The sequence below is a fragment of the Lactuca sativa genome, chromosome 4 (assembly GCF_002870075.4).
Source record: "Lactuca sativa cultivar Salinas chromosome 4, Lsat_Salinas_v11, whole genome shotgun sequence".
NCBI lineage: Eukaryota > Viridiplantae > Streptophyta > Magnoliopsida > Asterales > Asteraceae > Lactuca > Lactuca sativa.
The window spans coordinates 38,888,090-38,905,762 of NC_056626.2; the positions used below are offsets into that span (position 1 = coordinate 38,888,090).

General features: G+C 41.1%; 1 protein-coding gene and 1 pseudogene across 1 annotated transcript; one reads left to right on the top strand and one right to left on the bottom strand.

The window, feature by feature from the left end:
• The first annotated feature begins 10,551 nt into the window (after positions 1–10,551).
• Positions 10,552–11,598, top strand: LOC111917762 (uncharacterized). Its single transcript, XM_023913417.2, has one exon. It carries the CDS (start codon positions 10,552–10,554, stop codon positions 11,596–11,598), a length of 1,047 nt encoding a protein of 348 aa, XP_023769185.2.
• Positions 11,599–16,969: 5,371 nt separating this feature from the next.
• LOC111917711 (phytochrome C-like) lies at positions 16,970–17,454 on the bottom strand (annotated as a pseudogene).
• Between the last annotated feature and the right edge of the window lie 219 nt (positions 17,455–17,673).

The window sequence follows — 17,673 nt, forward strand, 5'->3', positions numbered from 1 at the left end:
TGAGAGAGATTGGTAAGAGATTTCAGAGAGATTTGGGAGATATATATATATATATATACAGTGTTCTAAAAGGCACGCCATGGAGTGAGGCGTTGCTTCGCCGTTACGAAAAGCTTCATAACGTTGTTGTTAGGCGTGGCGCGTAGCAAGGCGTGATATGGCGCACCATGGCGCGTTATGGCGTGTTATGGCGCGTGTTTTTTCGTTTGAGACACAGTTTTTTGCTCTTTGTTATGTCTTTTCAAATCAGAGATACAAGTATTGTGGTTTTTGTTAACTTTTTGTTATTAGTTATTGATCTAACACTTCTAAAAAGTAGTTATATTTAATATAAATTTATATTTATGTGGTAATATAATTTTAAATTAATACAAAATTGCCTCCTTACGTCATGCCTTGAAAAACGTCATGGCTCGTCGCGGCTCGTTAAGCTTGAGGCTTAGCCATGCTGCCACGCCACGCCTCACGCCATTTAGAGCCTTGTATATATATATATATATATATATATATATAAACTCTACTACGCCTTGTTACGAGTGTTGTACGCCCCCGAAGAGTACGTAAGAATGCTTTATAGAGTCGTTATGTAACAGCCCGAAATCTCAGGTATTATTAAATTATGTTTTTGGGGTGATTTAAGAGGGGACTCGGCGAGTTGGAGCCTAGACTTGCCGAGTAGGATCGCAGACTTGGTCGCGGGTTCGCGACTGGACTCGACGAGTCCAGATATGGACTCGGCGAGTCTACGCTGTTTAGCGAAAACCCTAACCGTTCAGGTTTGGGACGTATAAAGGAGACTTATTGGCCGTCATTATTCATTTTAGCCTTCTGAGAAGAACCCTAAATCGATTGGGTGCATCTGGAGCAAGGATCATAGGCCATTGTTGATTATAGAAGAGTGATTGTGCAAGGAAGAGAAGAGATTGGCTAAAGGAGCAGCAAGGGGGTCACATTCTGAGGATTTGGGGACACAGAGAATACATCATCCAGGTAAGAATTCGTGTATGCTCTGCTATATCGATGTATTTATGGATTTAGGGTTTATGGAACCCTTGTGTGATTAGATTGACTGTTACCCTAGTCCCCTAAACGAGTGTAATCCTGTATTGAGACCCTTGGAGGTCCAGAATGTCCCATGTCTATGCATTTCGGGAATTGATGAAGGTTTTGGATTGGAATCCTTATGCCTTAGGTCAAAATGTAAATTATGAATCACATGGTGTATCATGAGCACTGAAATGAGGGCTTCACGTGGTGGATCATCCTAGGAAGGCCAGACCTAGGAATGGTCGAAGCAGTTCTGACCTTAGGATGCAGTTTGAGCGGTTGCATGGCATGGACTCGCCGAGTTCGATGAGCAGACTCGGCGAGTAGCTTGAAGATTAACTGGGACTCGTCGAGTTGTTCTTCAGACTCGGCGAGTTGAGTCGGGGTGGCCCCGCGATTCTTCCAGGAGTAACTTGTCGGGTCAAGGAAGATACTCGACGAGTAGATAGGGAATCCCAGAGAGTCGGAGGACGTCTAGACTCGCCGAGTCGCCATGGTACTCGCCGAGTCCGGTCGAGTTGACCGTTGACCGTTGACCAGAGTTGACCTAAGTCTGACTTCTTAGGGATAGTCACACTTAGAAGATATAAGTGTTAATGAGATATGTGATGTGATAGGGAGGTTGTAGCTCGTCGGATTGTGCACGAGTGATTTCAGGATTTGCTAGCTTTCAGCATTCGCGAGGTGAGTCTTCTCACTATACTGTACCCGGAAGGGTTTGACTGTGTGACCGGAAGGTCAGGTATGATATGTGATATGCATGCTATATGTGGTAAGCTGTTTGTTATATGTGCTATGTATGTCATGGGCCGGAAGGCGATTATGTCAGGGGCCGGAAGGCGATTATGTCATGGGCCGGAAGGCGTTGTGTTGATGACCGGAAGGTCAGGGCCTGGAAAGGCGTATGTGCGTAAGTTGTATATTGGGGAACTCACTAAGCATTTATGCTTACAGTTGTTATGTATGCGTTTCAGGTACTAGCGAGAACCGTGGGAAGGCGCCGGCGTGATCGATACACACTGAAGAATGCTTCTATGATCTTGGGATTTATACAATTTGTATTTTATATGACACTTAAATTATTTATGTCTTGTTTTGAATTGGAATACTTTATTTTTTTAAAAGAAAAATTTTTTTGAAAAATTTGCGTTGTTACAATTGGTATCAGAGCCTTGGTTTGAGGGATTCGGGTGCACCTTCGGGCGTAACTGAACTCAAACCGAGGATTTGGGAAAAACTTTTACAAATAAAGGCATAAACTTTTATGAATGATTTAGTGGTGAACAAGAAAGAAGCAGTGTGTACGATCAGTCAGCGCCCAAACGGTAACGATCCCCAAAATACCTTACAATATTATATGATATGAATTGTTATGCATGCTAGAAGACTAGGTATTCATGATAGGACTAGAATGGCCTGATTTATGATGCCTTAGTCTAGGGAAGTTTGCCGGTATGAGATGCTTTGCTAGTGTGCGAGTAGATAGTGCATAGCCGAAGTAGAGTACTCACTATCCGGGGTTCGGGGAGGAAGACTTGGGATGAATGCTGATGCGGTGTGGTCGGTAGTATTGGGCCCGTACTACCGAAGACACCGGGTCAGTGGGAGACCCAAGTAAGAATCCCTGGATATCGGAGACTGAGTAGGGTTGCGTTATCGAGTTCGATTACACTCGATGGAGTCTCTGATAGTTTTATGTTGTATTTCAGAGACATTATTGTTAGACCACGCCACGGAGCGAGTTCGAGCAGTGTGAGTGACGAGGAGATTCGTCAGATGATTCACGTGGAGGTAGCAGCGGCGATCCGGGCTGAAATCCCGGAGATGTTTGGGTCTATTAAGACCACCCTGATGGAGACGTTTGATGAGCGGTACGCCGCATTGACTGAGGCTGCAACCGCTGCAGCTACCGCAGCTGTGGCCGCTGCTAGGCCACAAGGGGGTGATTCGTTGCTGTTCCGAGAGTTCAGCAACACGAAGCCACCGGAGTTCGATGGGACGCAGGATCCGATTGCTGCGATGAGGTGGATTGCGGATATAGAGGGGTGCTTCTACACTTGTTCATGCCCGGAGCACCTGAGGGTACGGTTCGCTTTGAACCAGCTCCGTCTGGGAGCGAAGGACTGGTCGAAGTTCGTGACGGCGAACTTCACTTTGGCAGAAACTGCGGCAGTGACATGGGAGGGGTTCACTGCCATGTTCAGGGATGAGTACGTTCCCCCGGTGGAGCGGGAACGATTGGTTCAGGAGTTCTTAACCCTCAAGCAGGGTACTGACTCGGTGGCGGCGATCACGCGGAAGTTTCATGAGAGGGCGATGTTTTGCCCCGAGCTGGTGGCCACAGAGCAGGCTCGGATGAGCCGGTACTTGGGTGTTCTGAGGAGGGAGATCCGGGAGTTTGTGTCAAACTCCACTTACCACACTTTTACTGAGCTTCAGGCGAATGCCAGGAAGCGTGAGATCGAGTTGGAGACTCAGGCCAGGGAGGAGGCCGAGTCTCAGCAGACAGACCGGCGGCCGGCTCAGTCTCAGCCGACAGCCAAGCGGATCAAGTCCGCCGATTCGAGGACGGGAGGTTCGAAGAACCGCACTTGCGGAAAGTGCGGCAAGGGTCACGATGGGGCGTGTCGAGCCGGTGCTTGCTACAAGTGCGGCAAGGAGGGGCACATTGCTAGGGAGTGCCCCAAGGGGTTTATGGTTTGCTTTCATTGCAACCAGACCGGCCATCGGAAGGCCGAATGCCCTCAGCTTCGTCAGGGATCTGCGCCTACTGCCAGGACTACTGAGACTCGACCGGTGAAGGTCGAGGCCCCGAGGGCTCGTGGGAGAGCCTTTCAGCTGACTGCGGAGGAGGTCCGCGCTGCGCCCGATGTTGTGGCAGGTATGTTGTAATTCATGTATTTATTTTTAATGTCGAGATGTTATGCTTATGTTATTATATGCGTAGGTACTTTCCTTGTGAACTCTGTGCCTGCCTTAGTGTTATTTGACTCGGGTGCGAGTAGGTCCTTTGTATCTTTAGCCTTTAGTCAGCATATCAGCGTTAATCGTGAGTCATTGAGTCGACCTTTGAGAGTTTCTATAGCTGACGAGAAATCGATTTATGCCACGGAGGTTCTTCGAGGATGTGTGCTAGAGATTTTCGGGGTTGAGTTTCCGATTGACCTGATTCCTATTGCGATGGGTGATGTCTGTGTCATTGTGGGCATGGACTGGTTGAGCCGATTCGGCGCTGTCATCGACTGTGAGCGTCAGCTGGTGACTATACGAGACCATAGTGGGGGAGTTCTTTCGGTATACGGCGAGGGTACCCGTTCGGGATCTGCTTTTTGTTCGGCCGCTAGGGCGAGGCAGTGTCTACAGCAGGGCTGTAAGGGTTTCGTAGCGTATGTGATGGATACGCGGGAGGTTTCCGAGAGACCGAGGTCAGTGGAGGAGGTCCCAGTGGTGCGTGAGTTTCCAGATGTTTTTCCCGAGGAGCTGCCGGGAGTACCTCCTGTGAGACAAGTAGAGTTTGGTATTGACCTGGTTCCGGGGGCCGCGCCTATTGCTAAGGTGCCTTATCGTCTTGCACCTCCAGAGATGCAAGAGTTGTCCTCGCAGCTCCAGGAGTTGCTGGGGAAGGGATTCATTCGACCGAGCAGTTCACCGTGGGGAGCACCTATTCTGTTCGTCAAGAAGAAGGATGGTTCACACCGGATGTGTATTGATTACCGGGAGTTGAACAAGTTGACGGTCAAGAACCGTTATCCGTTACCGAGAATCGATGACTTATTCGATCAGTTGCAGGGAGCATCTTGGTTTTCCAAGATCGATCTGACGTCAGGGTACCATCAGGTGAGAGTGCGGGATGAGGACGTTCAGAAGACAGCGTTCAGGACACGATATGGGCATTATGAGTTTGTGGTGATGCCTTTCGGGCTCACCAATGCCCCGGCTGTGTTCATGGATCTCATGAACAGGGTATGCAGACCGATGTTGGATCGGTCAGTGATTGTATTTATCGACGACATTCTGGTGTATTCGAGGTCTAGAGAGCAGCATGAGGAGCATTTGAGGGAGGTCCTTGAGATATTGAGGTCGGAGAAGCTTTATGAAAAGTTCTCCAAATGTGACTTCTGGTTGCGGGAGGTCCAATTTCTAGGACATGTGGTTAATCAGAAAGGGATATTGGTCGATCCGGCCAAGATTGAGGCGGTGATGAGTTGGGAGGTGCCGAAGTCACCCTCTGAGATCAGGAGTTTCCTTGGGTTGGCAGGGTATTATCGGAGATTCATTAAGGATTTCTCCAAGATCGCAGTGCCGCTCACCAGATTGACCCGGAAGGGTGTTGCATTCTCATGGGGGCCCGAACAGCAAACCTCCTTTGAGACACTTCGCCAAAGGTTGTGCGAAGCCCCGGTATTAGCTCTCCCGGAAGGGATGGAAGATTTTGTAGTATATTGTGACGCATCGATTTCGGGACTGGGTGCAGTGTTGATGCAGAGGGGTCATGTGATAGCGTATGCATCGAGGCAGCTGAAGCCTCATGAGGCGAGATATCCCACGCATGATTTAGAGTTGGGGGCAGTAGTGTTCGCTCTCAAGATTTGGCGTCACTACCTGTATGGAGTTCGATGTACGATATACACGGACCATAAAAGCTTGAAGTATTTGATGAATCAGCCCAACCTAAATATGCGTCAGAGGAGGTGGTTGGATGTAGTCAAGGATTATGATTGTGAGATCCTGTACCACCCGGGCAAGGCTAATGCGGTAGCCGATGCATTGAGCCGCAGGGCGGAGAGCACTCCATTGCGAGGGGTATGTTTGAGACTGACTGTGATGACTCTAGTATTGGATGCTATTCGTGGGGCACAGGACGAGGCTGTGCGGCCAGAAATGCAGAAGAAAGAGCGGGTTGTGGGGTTAATTTCAGAGTTCGTTAAGGATGGGCGAGGGCTTATGACGTTTCAGGGTCGGATCTGGGTACCGTTCGTGGGCGGTACGCGTATTACCTTGATGGAAGAGGCTCATAGGTCGAAATTCTCGATCCATCCCGGTGCTACAAAGATGTATTTGGATTTGAGGAAAGAGTATTGGTGGCCCTGTATGAAGAGGGACGTGGCATGGTTCGTGGAGAGGTGCTTGACCTGCCGTAGGGTTAAGGCCGAGCACCAGAGACCGCATGGCAAGTTACAGCCATTGGAGATCCCCGAGTGGAAGTGGGATCAGATCACTATGGATTTCATCACCAAATTGCCGAGGACTGCTAGGGGAGTTGACGCAATTTGGGTGATTGTGGATAGGTTGACGAAGAGTGCACACTTCCTTGCCATCAGCGAGAGTTCTTCAGCGGAGAAGTTGGCGGAGATGTATGTGAGAGAAGTAGTATCTCGGCATGGAGTGCCGATCTCGATTGTTTCAGACCATGATGTGCGCTTCACTTCCAGATTCTGGAAGAAATTCCATGAGGAGCTGGGTACTAAATTGCATTTTAGTACCGCATACCATCCCCAGACAGACGGTCAGAGCGAGCGGACGATTCAGACGTTGGAGGACATGCTTCGAGCGTGTGTGTTAGACTTCGGGGGTAGCTGGGATGCATACTTGCCCTTAGCAGAGTTTTCCTACAACAACAGCCATCATTCGAGCATGGGTATGCCACCTTTCGAGCTGTTGTATGGTAGGAGGTGTCGGACCCCCATTTGTTGGGGAGAGGTGGGACAGAGAGTGATGGGTAACACAGAAATCGTGCTTCAGACGACAGAGCAGATTCAGCAAGTTAGACAGAGGTTATTGACCGCCCAGAGCCGACAGAAGAGTTATGCGGACAGACGCCGATCCGAGCTTGAGTTTCAAGTCGGCGACTTCGTTCTCCTGAAGGTCTCTCCTTGGAAAGGAGTGATTCGATTCAGGAAGAGGGGCAAGTTGGGGCCCCGGTATATTGGGCCATTTCGTGTGATTGCAAAGATAGGTCGGGTAGCCTATCGGTTGGAGTTGCCAGCGGAGTTGGGACAGATCCACGACACTTTTCATGTGTCGCAATTGAGGAAATGCATAGCCGATGAGTCGGCAGTAGTCCCATTGGAGGATATTCAGGTGGATGCGAGCCTGAATTATGCTGAGAGACCAGTGGCCATCAGGGATCGGAAGATCAAGGTTCTGAGGAACAAGGAGGTACCTCTGGTGTTGGTTCAGTGGCAACACCGTAAGGGATCGGAAATGACTTGGGAGCCGGAACGTGAGATGCGGGAGCAGCATCCGGAACTATTTGCAGAGTGAGACTTCGAGGGCGAAGTCTAATCCTAGTTGGGGAGAGTTGTAACAGCCCGAAATCTCAGGTATTATTAAATTATGTTTTTGGGGTGATTTAAGAGGGGACTCGGCGAGTTGGAGCCTAGACTCGCCGAGTAGGATCGCAGACTTGGTCGCGGGTTCGCGACTGGACTCGACGAGTCCAGATATGGACTCGGCGAGTCTACGCTGTTTAGCGAAAACCCTAACCGTTCAGGTTTGGGACGTATAAAGGAGACTTATTGGCCGTCATTATTCATTTTAGCCTTCTGAGAAGAACCCTAAATCGATTGGGTGCATCTGGAGCAAGGATCATAGGCCATTGTTGATTATAGAAGAGTGATTGTGCAAGGAAGAGAAGAGATTGGCTAAAGGAGTAGCAAGGGGGTCACATTCTGAGGATTTGGGGACACAGAGAATACATCATCCAGGTAAGAATTCGTGTATGCTCTGCTATATCGATGTATTTATGGATTTAGGGTTTATGGAACCCTTGTGTGATTAGATTGACTGTTACCCTAGTCCCCTAAACGAGTGTAATCCTGTATTGAGACCCTTGGAGGTCCAGAATGTCCCACGTCTATGCATTTCGGGAATTGATGAAGGTTTTGGATTGGAATCCTTATGCCTTAGGTCAAAATGTAAATTATGAATCACATGGTGTATCATGAGCACTGAAATGAGGGCTTCACGTGGTGGATCATCCTAGGAAGGCCAGACCTAGGAATGGTCGAAGCAGTTCTGACCTTAGGATGCAGTTTGAGCGGTTGCATGGAATGGACTCGCCGAGTTCGATGAGCAGACTCGGCGAGTAGCTTGAAGATTAACTGGGACTCGTCGAGTTGTTCTTCAGACTCGGCGAGTTGAGTCGGGGTGGCCCCGCGATTCTTCCAGGAGTAACTCGTCGGGTCAAGGAAGATACTCGACGAGTAGATAGGGAATCCCAGAGAGTTGGAGGACGTCTAGACTCGCCGAGTCGCCATGGTACTCGCCGAGTCCGGTCGAGTTGACCGTTGACCGTTGACCAGAGTTGACCTAAGTCTGACTTCTTAGGGATAGTCACACTTAGAAGATATAAGTGTTAATGAGATATGTGATGTGATAGGGAGGTTGTAGCTCGTCGGATTGTGCACGAGTGATTTCAGGATTTGCTAGCTTTCAGCATTCGCGAGGTGAGTCTTCTCACTATACTGTACCCGGAAGGGTTTGACTGTGTGACCGGAAGGTCAGGTATGATATGTGATATGCATGCTATATGTGGTAAGCTGTTTGTTATATGTGCTATGTATGTCATGGGCCGGAAGGCGATTATGTCAGGGGCCGGAAGGCGATTATGTCATGGGCCGGAAGGCGTTGTGTTGATGACCGGAAGGTCAGGGCCTGGAAAGGCGTATGTGCGTAAGTTGTATATTGGGGAACTCACTAAGCATTTATGCTTACAGTTGTTATGTATGCGTTTCAGGTACTAGCGAGAACCGTGGGAAGGCGCCGGCGTGATCGATACACACTGAAGAATGCTTCTATGATCTTGGGATTTATACAATTTGTATTTTATATGACACTTAAATTATTTATGTCTTGTTTTGAATTGGAATACTTTATTTTTTTAAAAGAAAATTTTGTTTGAAAAATTTGCGTTGTTACACGTTACCTCACTCACCCTGCTTAGGGTTTAGAATTTCTAAGCATATGAAACTTTTGAGTGACACTTTGTATTAAGATAGAGAGTTTTACATTATTAAACATAGAGTAAACCCTAACATACAAGTACTAGTTGAGCTGACCGGTTTGACCCGTTGACTTTGACTTGACCAGAAATTGACGGTTGTCACAGTTATGTAGAACGCTAGTTGTCTTTGTGACTCTTGCATGTACGATTGGCTTGAAATATACCCTAAGACTGGGGCCTCAGAGTTGGGTTCATAGTTTTATGTTTGGGTAGAAAGAAACCCTAAGGTTGGGCCCATGATTGTATGCTTAAGTTGAAAGAAACCCCAAGGTTTGGCCCATTATTATATGGTCGGGTTGAAAGAAACCCTAGGGCTGGGCCCCTGATTGTATGTTGGGTTGGAATATACCCCAGGGCTAGGCCCAATGATATGTATGGTATGTGGTATTTTGGGTAATTTACTAAGCTTTGTGTTTACGGTTTTTTGGTTTAAACGTTTTCAAGTACTTCCAGTTTCAAAAGAAAGAACCCGGCTTGAACGCAGTGCATCCCCTGTGGATTTATTCCACAATAATTGTTTATGATTTTACTCTGATGTTTTGATAATACTTTTGCTTTGATCGTCTTTTGGGATAATGAATGAATGGTTTTGACTTATTTGAAAATGAAAATTTTACTCGGTATTTTTGGGACTTTACATTATTAAAGGAAATACATACAAAATATTAATTAAAAGGACAAAATCGTCTTTTAAGATTTTCCTAGGACCAAAACCACGGTAATTTTTTTAATTTTGGGACTAAGACTATGGAAAATTTTTGATTGTAGACTCTCAATGCAAGTCGGAAACTTTTTGGATACTATCCACAATTTTTGCAAACCACATGGACCAAAATTTCAGTTTTGTCTTACTTTTATTTTATTATTAATAATAATTTATTTTTTTTACATTTTATTAAATTTATTGTGCATGTGATAATAATAATAATAATAATAATAATAATAATAATAATAATAGGTGGCTAAATTAATAAAAATTGCAATTAAAAAAAAATTAATTTTGTTATGAAATATTAGTTTGTGAATAACCATTGGATTCTCCATTTCTCCCATAACTCCCCATCATTATTTAGCATTAGTAACAACCATTTCAATGTATTTTATAAATGTAATAATACACCATCATAATGTGCATTCATATTATAGCTCATCTTTCATCTTATTTGGATAGTATAAATAGTGAGCCATATGTAGTAGGAACTTGATGATTTCATCACAAGTATTGGAATAAATGTTCTCTCTACTCTTATTTCTTTCTTTACTTTATAATTTATATTGTTATTTGATCATATTTTATAACACGTTATCAGCACAAGGCTCTACCATAGAGTTCCAACTTCTTGTCGTTCTTGTCGTTGTCAGGTATATATATAATTTTTTTTTCAAAGTTCATATGTATAGTGCTCACAAGTTATATAATGCTCACAAGTAATTTTATGATACTTCTTAACTAACAATCCTCAAATATACAACTCTTTATTTTGATTAGTACTTTCACTATGGCAAACCTTAGCAAACTTGAGTTTATGGCTCTTGACATTAGTGGAAAAAATTATTTATCATGGATCCTTGATGCTGAAATCCACCTTGATGCTATGGGGGTTGGAAACACCATAAAGGATGTAAATCCTTTAAATGAAGCATCAAGCCAAGAAAAGGCTAAGGCGATGATTTTCCTTCGCCACCATCTCGATGAAGGATTAAAAGTTGAATACCTCACTGTCAAAGATCCAGCTGATCTTTGGAATAATCTGAAAGAGAGGTATGATCATCAAAAAACGGTGACACTTCCTAGAGCTCATTTTGATTGGTTACACCTTCGGCTGCAAGATTTTAAATCTGTGAGTGAGTATAATTCAACCATGTTCAAAATTACTTCCCAACTAAAACTATGTGGTGAGACTATAACTGATGAAGACATGCTAGAGAAAACCTTCTCTACTTTTCATGTCACTAACATGCTCCTGCAGCAGCAATATCGTGAGAAAGGTTTTAAAAAATATTGTGAATTAATCTCATGTCTTCTTGTGGCTGAACAAAATAATGAGCTCTTAATGAAAAATCACCAATCACGTCCAACTGGTTCTAGTCCATTCCGTGAAGTGAATGCGGCATCATTTAACAATAACGACCGTGGGTCTAACTGTGGTCGTGGTCGAGGTCGTGGACGTGGTGGAGGCCGTCATAATAATCTTCCCAACAATAATAATAATATAAGTAACCACCAGAAGTGGGAAAGTAACAAAAACCCACATCCTAATGATAAAAGTGGTCAAGGCAAAAAGAAAGTTGAAAATGTTTGTCACCGATGTGGAATGACCGGTCATTGGTCGCGTACATGTCGCACTCCAAAGCATTTTGTTGATCTTTATCAAGCTTCTCTAAAATATAAAGAAGGAAAAAATGCGGAAACAAATTTTGTTCAAAATTATTTTTCCGAAGATCAACTAGAAATGGGACATTTGGATGTCGCCGATTATCTTGCCTACACGGAAGGGACAAACGGTGCTATGGATGGCGATGGAAGTACCCAATTTTTCCCATAAAAGGAGATGGATATGCCATATCATGAAATTGTCGGTTTTCTAGTATCATTTTATTTTTGCATTATGTTTGTTTAGAGTCATTGTCATGGTCAAGAATAATATGTAGTTTTGTTTAATGTCTTTTATGATCTTTATGTCATAGTCGTTTCATGAGAAGAGATCTCGATGATTCTTCTCAAAATAATAATATATGAATTTATTTCTCTAAGTTGAATATTTCTTATTTCTTATTATTTTTATTATATATTTTTATTTTGAAGAGAAATATGGACATTCGCAAAAGAAATGAGGAAGATATATGTCTTGCAGACAGTGCAACAACACATAGCATTTTTAATAATGAAAAATATTTTGCTTACTTATCAATTGGAGAAGCAAATGTTAATACAATAACGGGTAGTGCAAAAATGATTGAAGGCTCCGGAAGAGCGAATATCATATTACCACAAGGGACAATAATTACAATCGGAGATGCATTATTTTCATCAAAATCACCAAGAAATTTATTAAGTTTTAAGGATATTCGGTCCAACGGATATCATGTTGAAACAACCAATGATGGTGATAAAGAGTATCTCAATATTACAAAAATGATATCGGGTAAGAAAAGTTTTTTGGAAAAATTACCCGTATTGTCCTCCGGATTGTATTATACAAATATTAGAATGATTGAATCTCATGCTATTGAAAATAAAAGGTATGATAACATCTACAAAGTTTGGCATGACCGGTTGGGCCATCCCGGATCAGTTATGATGCGCAAAATAATTTAAAGTTCAAGTGGACATTCCTTGAAAAGCCAAAAGATTTTTCAAGCTAATGAATTGTCTTGTGTTGCATGTTCTCAAGGAAAATTAATTTCCCGTCCATCATTGAATAAAGTTGGGTATCAAAGTCCTAGTTTTTTAGAAAGAATTCAAGGGGATATATGTGGACCAATTCATCCACCATGTGGACCATTTAGATATTTTATGGTCTTAATTGACGCGTCAACTAGATGGTCACACGTGTGCTTGTTATCTAGCCGTAATCTCGCTTTCGCAAGATTACTAGCACAAATAATCCACATTTTCCCGATTACCCAATTAAGAAAATTCGACTTGACAATGCTGGAGAATTTACATCACAAGCTTTTAATGACTATTGCATGTCGATTGGGATAACTATTTAACATCCTGTTGCATATGTTCATACACAAAATGGTTTAGTTGAGTCGTTAATCAAACGCCTTCAATTAATTGCAAGACCATTACTAATGCATTTTAAACTTCCTACATCGACATGGGGGCATGCAATTTTACATGCGGCATCACTTATACGAATCAGGCCAACTAGTTATCATAAGTTCTCCCCTATTTAATTGGTTTGCGGCCATGTACCAAATATTTCCCATCTAAGGACGTTTGGATGTGCAATTTATGTACCCATTTCTCCACCTCACCGCACAAAAATGGGTCCTCAAAGAAGAATGAGAATTTATGTTGGATACGAATCTCCATCTATAGTAAAATATTTAGAACCATCAACTGGAGATTTATTTACAGCTAGATTTGATGATTGTCATTTTGATGAATCAGTTTTTCCAACATTAGGGAGAGAAATAAAGAAGTTGGAGAATAAAATCTCTTGGAATGAATTATCACTTTCAGTTTTAGATCCTCGTTCAAGTCAATGTGAACTTGAAGTGAAAAAGATAATTCATTTACAAAATATAGCAAATCAATTGCCAGATGCATTTACTGACCCTAAGAGAGTAACAAAGTCTCATTTACCAGCTGTAAATGCTCCAGTTAGAATTGATATCCCAGAAGGAAAAAATACAACTACAAATGAATCAAAGGCAGGCCTGAAGCGTGGAAGACCAACCGGTTCCAAAAATAAAAATCCTCGAAAACAAAAGGGAGCAAATATAATTGATGGTCCAAAAGAGAAAACATAATCTTTTGAAAAGATTAATGAAGCTCTAGAAGAGCCCAATGACATAACAAAAGAAACTGGGATACCTGAAAATTATGAAAATGAAGAGATCTAAATAAATTATGTCATGACGGGAATAAGATGGAACCGAAATAAGATAGAAGTCGACGATAATTTTTCATATCATGTTGCATGCGAGATTATGGAAGAAAATGAGGATCTTGAACCTAAATCTATAGATGAATGTAGAAATAGAAAAGATTGGCTAAAATGGAAAGATGCAATCAACAAAGAGCTTAATTCTCTTACTCAACGAAAATTTTTTGGACCTGTAGTCCGTACACCAAATGGAGTAAGACCAGTAGGACACAAATGGGTATTTGTGCGCAAAAGAAACGAGAAGAATGAAGTCGTGAGATATAAAGCAAGACTTGTTGCACAAGGTTTTACCCAAAGGCCCGGAATTGATTATGAAGAAACATACTCTCCTGTGGTTGATGCAATTACATTCCGTTATCTAATAAGTCTGGAAACACAAGAAAAATTGGAGATGTGTCTGATGGATGTAGTTACCGCCTATTTATATGGTTCACTTGAGAATGATATTTATATGAAAATCCCAGAAGGGTTTAAGGTGCCAGAAGCACAAACTCCTAATTCTCGTGAAGTATATTCGGTAAAATTAAATAAATATTTGTATGGATTGAAACAATCTGTTCGTATGTGGTTCAATTGTTTAAGTACATTTCTTTTAAAAGAGGGCTATAAAAATGATCCATTAAGCCCATGTGTATTCATAAAAAGATCCGGATCAGAATTTGTGATAATTGCTGTTTACGTAGATGATTTGAACATAATTGGAACTCCTGGAGAATTGGAAAATGCCACTTCTTGTTTGAAAGAAAATTTTGAAATGAAAGATCTTGGTAAAACGAAATTTTGTTTGGGTCTTCAAATTGAGCACACCAAAAATGGAGTTTTTGTACATCAATCTAGTTATCTAGAAAAGGTGCTTAAAATGTTTTATATGGATAACTCACATCCATTGAGTACCCCGATGGTAGTAAGGCATATATATCTTTTGCTATAAACTTCTTGGTCCCGAAGTACCGTATCTTAGTGCTATTGGTGCACGAATGTATCTTGCTAATAATACGAGACCTGATATATCTTTTGCTGTAAACTTATTAGTAAGATATAGTTTTTGCCCAACAAGAAGACATTGGAATGGAGTCAAACACATTCTTTGATATCTTCGAGGTACAATGGATATGGGATTATATTATTCTAATTCATCAAATGCGGAGTTAATTGGTTATGCAGATGCTGGATATTTGTCTGATCCACACAAAGCTCGATCCCAAACAGGTTATTTATTCACTTGTAGAGGTACCGCAATTTCTTGGCGTTCTGTTAAAAAAACTTTAGTTGCTTCTTCTTCTAACCATGCAGAGATTATAGCAATTCATGAGGCAAGCCGTGAATGTATTTGGTTAAGAAATTTAACTCATCACATTCGTGAGAGTTGTGGTCTAACTTTTAACAGGAACGTTCCAACCATACTATATGAAGATAATGTGGCTTGTATAGCCCAATTCAAGGAAGGGTTTATCAAAGGAGACAGAACCAAACATATATCACCAAAGTTTTTTTTTTACTCATGATCTTCAAAAAGAGCGTGGCATCAACATCCAGAAAATTCAATCAAGTAACAACTTGGCAGATTTGTTCACTAAAGCGCTCCCTACATCCAAATTTGAAAACATGGTATGAAATATTGGAATGCGACGCTTTAAGGAAGTCAAGTGATGTGATGATCAGGGGGAGTTGGAAACATATTGTACTCTTTTCCTTAGCTATGTTTTTCCCACTGGGTTTTCTTAGCAAGGTTTTTAACGAGGCAATTGTTCCAAATATCTATTATTAATCATGTACTCTTTTTCCTTAATAAATGGTTTTTCCCATGAGGTTTTACCTATTAAGGTTTTAACGAGGCATGATACAATCGTCATTCAAGGGGGAGTATTATGAAATATTAGTTTGTGAATGACCATTGGATTCTCCATTTCTCCCATAACTCCCCATCATTATTTAGCATTAGTAACAACCATTTCAATGTGTTTTATGAATGTAATAATACACTATCATAATGTGCATTCATATTATAGCTCATCTTTCATCTTATTTGGATAGTATAAATAGTGAGCCATATGTATTAGAAACTTGATGATTTCATCACAAGTATTGGAATAAATGTTCTCTCTACTCTTATTTCTTTCTTTACTTTATAATTTATATTGTTATTTGATCATATTTTATAACAAATTTGTGACTAAAAGCAAACAATTGTCATGATAAGCCAATGTGTGACTATATGTATTTTATGCTTGCGATTTAATTTTTTATGTATCACTAAAAGCTAATAGTGGTCACTTTTTTTAATGATTTTTATTAAGTGACTATATGATATTATATGTCACGATTTAAAATAAATTAATGTAGCTAAAAGGTAACGATTTGTGACACCAATTAGAAAAACAGATGTTATAAGTATTATTTAGCGACGGTTTTAACAATTATGTATCACAAAAAGCAAATAATGGTCGTATTTTTTTCTTTAAATTTTTTCTATATGTGACTAAATGATATCATATGTCGCACTTTAACATAAATGAATGTGGCTATAAGGTAAACAAAAGTCACATTTTTTTGTTTATGGGTTTTCTTTATGTGACTAAATGAGATAATATGTCATGCTTTAACATAAATTAATGTAACTAAAGGGTAAGCAATAGTCACAACAAATACAAACTAGCCAAGGTTAAAAATAAATTTTTCTTACTTTATATGTGACTAAAAGGTATGTTATAGTCATATTTATTTGTTTTATATGCATCACAAAAAAATAGCAAAAAACACACTAATAAATAAATTCTTGTCGCAATAGAGACACCTAACGCTACTTAATTAACGAAAATTTGTGTCTAAAAAGTATTTACGGCCACATATTTGATAAAATCTTTGATTAAATCCATACAAAATAGCCACACATTTTTATGCTACAGTTACAGTTTTAAATGTTGAATGTCAATTTGGCGATAAAATACCTAGGGTGTCACGACATACGGTCATACTTTAACGAAAAAAAATGTGACTATAGGATACGGTCATTTTTTAGGCTTTAAAAAGGGAGTTGATCTGTACACAACAATTTTTCTCTGTACACAACAATTGGTGCTTTAAAATGTTGTATTGTACAACTATATAATGCATCAATTTTTGTGTCTGGCAAAAAATTATTGTGTACGAATCACTCCCCCTTTAAAAAGTGTGACTGTAAATCAAAATTCCTATAGCGACTGCCACCAACCTCCACCACCGGACTTTACCAGAAAAAAAATGTGAAAACAAGTGTGAAAAATGATATCTAGATCTACTATTAGAACCCATTGTTCTAATAGCATAACCAATTGTTCAAGGAGCAGTCCTCCTTTACATTAGGTGATTGTGTCATGATTTCAGTTGGTACTTCTCGAAGCATATCACAAAATACAGTTTGTGTTTTCAAGATGTGTTTTCTTGTAATTGAGCAACTAATTCGACTTCTTTTTTTATTTGAAGACCGAAAACTTGAATCAAATAATCATGTGCGTACCTCAAAGGGAATGGGATGAATCGAGCAATTGAATGATGACAAACAACGAAACCCCATAATCTTTTTCCATTTTCTTCTTTTTGTTGATTTATCCCACTTTTGGATTCATTCTCATCGTCTTCTTCATCATCATAATCACCAACATTGATGATGACATACATCACAAGAGATGCAATTGGCCCCATGTTTGCCATGTATTGTGAATGTAATCCAAGAAGAGCTCTCAAAGTAGACCCTAAAAGACTCAAAGGCAGAGGTAAAATCTTGGTTTGAACTACCTTCATAGATTGAGTAAAAATGGATTCTGTCACACCCCCAAACCTGAACGGCGGAAACATTCGGGGGCGGAGGATGTCATGTACAGTACCATAACAATTGAATAGTAAAGAAAGTACACACCACCATAATATATATTTGAAAAGTTTACATGATTGTTGTATTACATGTTTCAAAATTCAAATACAATATGATGCTCCAGAAGATGTTACTAACGCCAGAGCATT

Excerpts from the sequence above, each read along its gene's own strand:
- LOC111917762 (XM_023913417.2), top strand. The coding sequence starts at position 10,552 with ATGGCAAACCTTAGCAAACTTGAGTTTATGGCTCTTGACATTAGTGGA.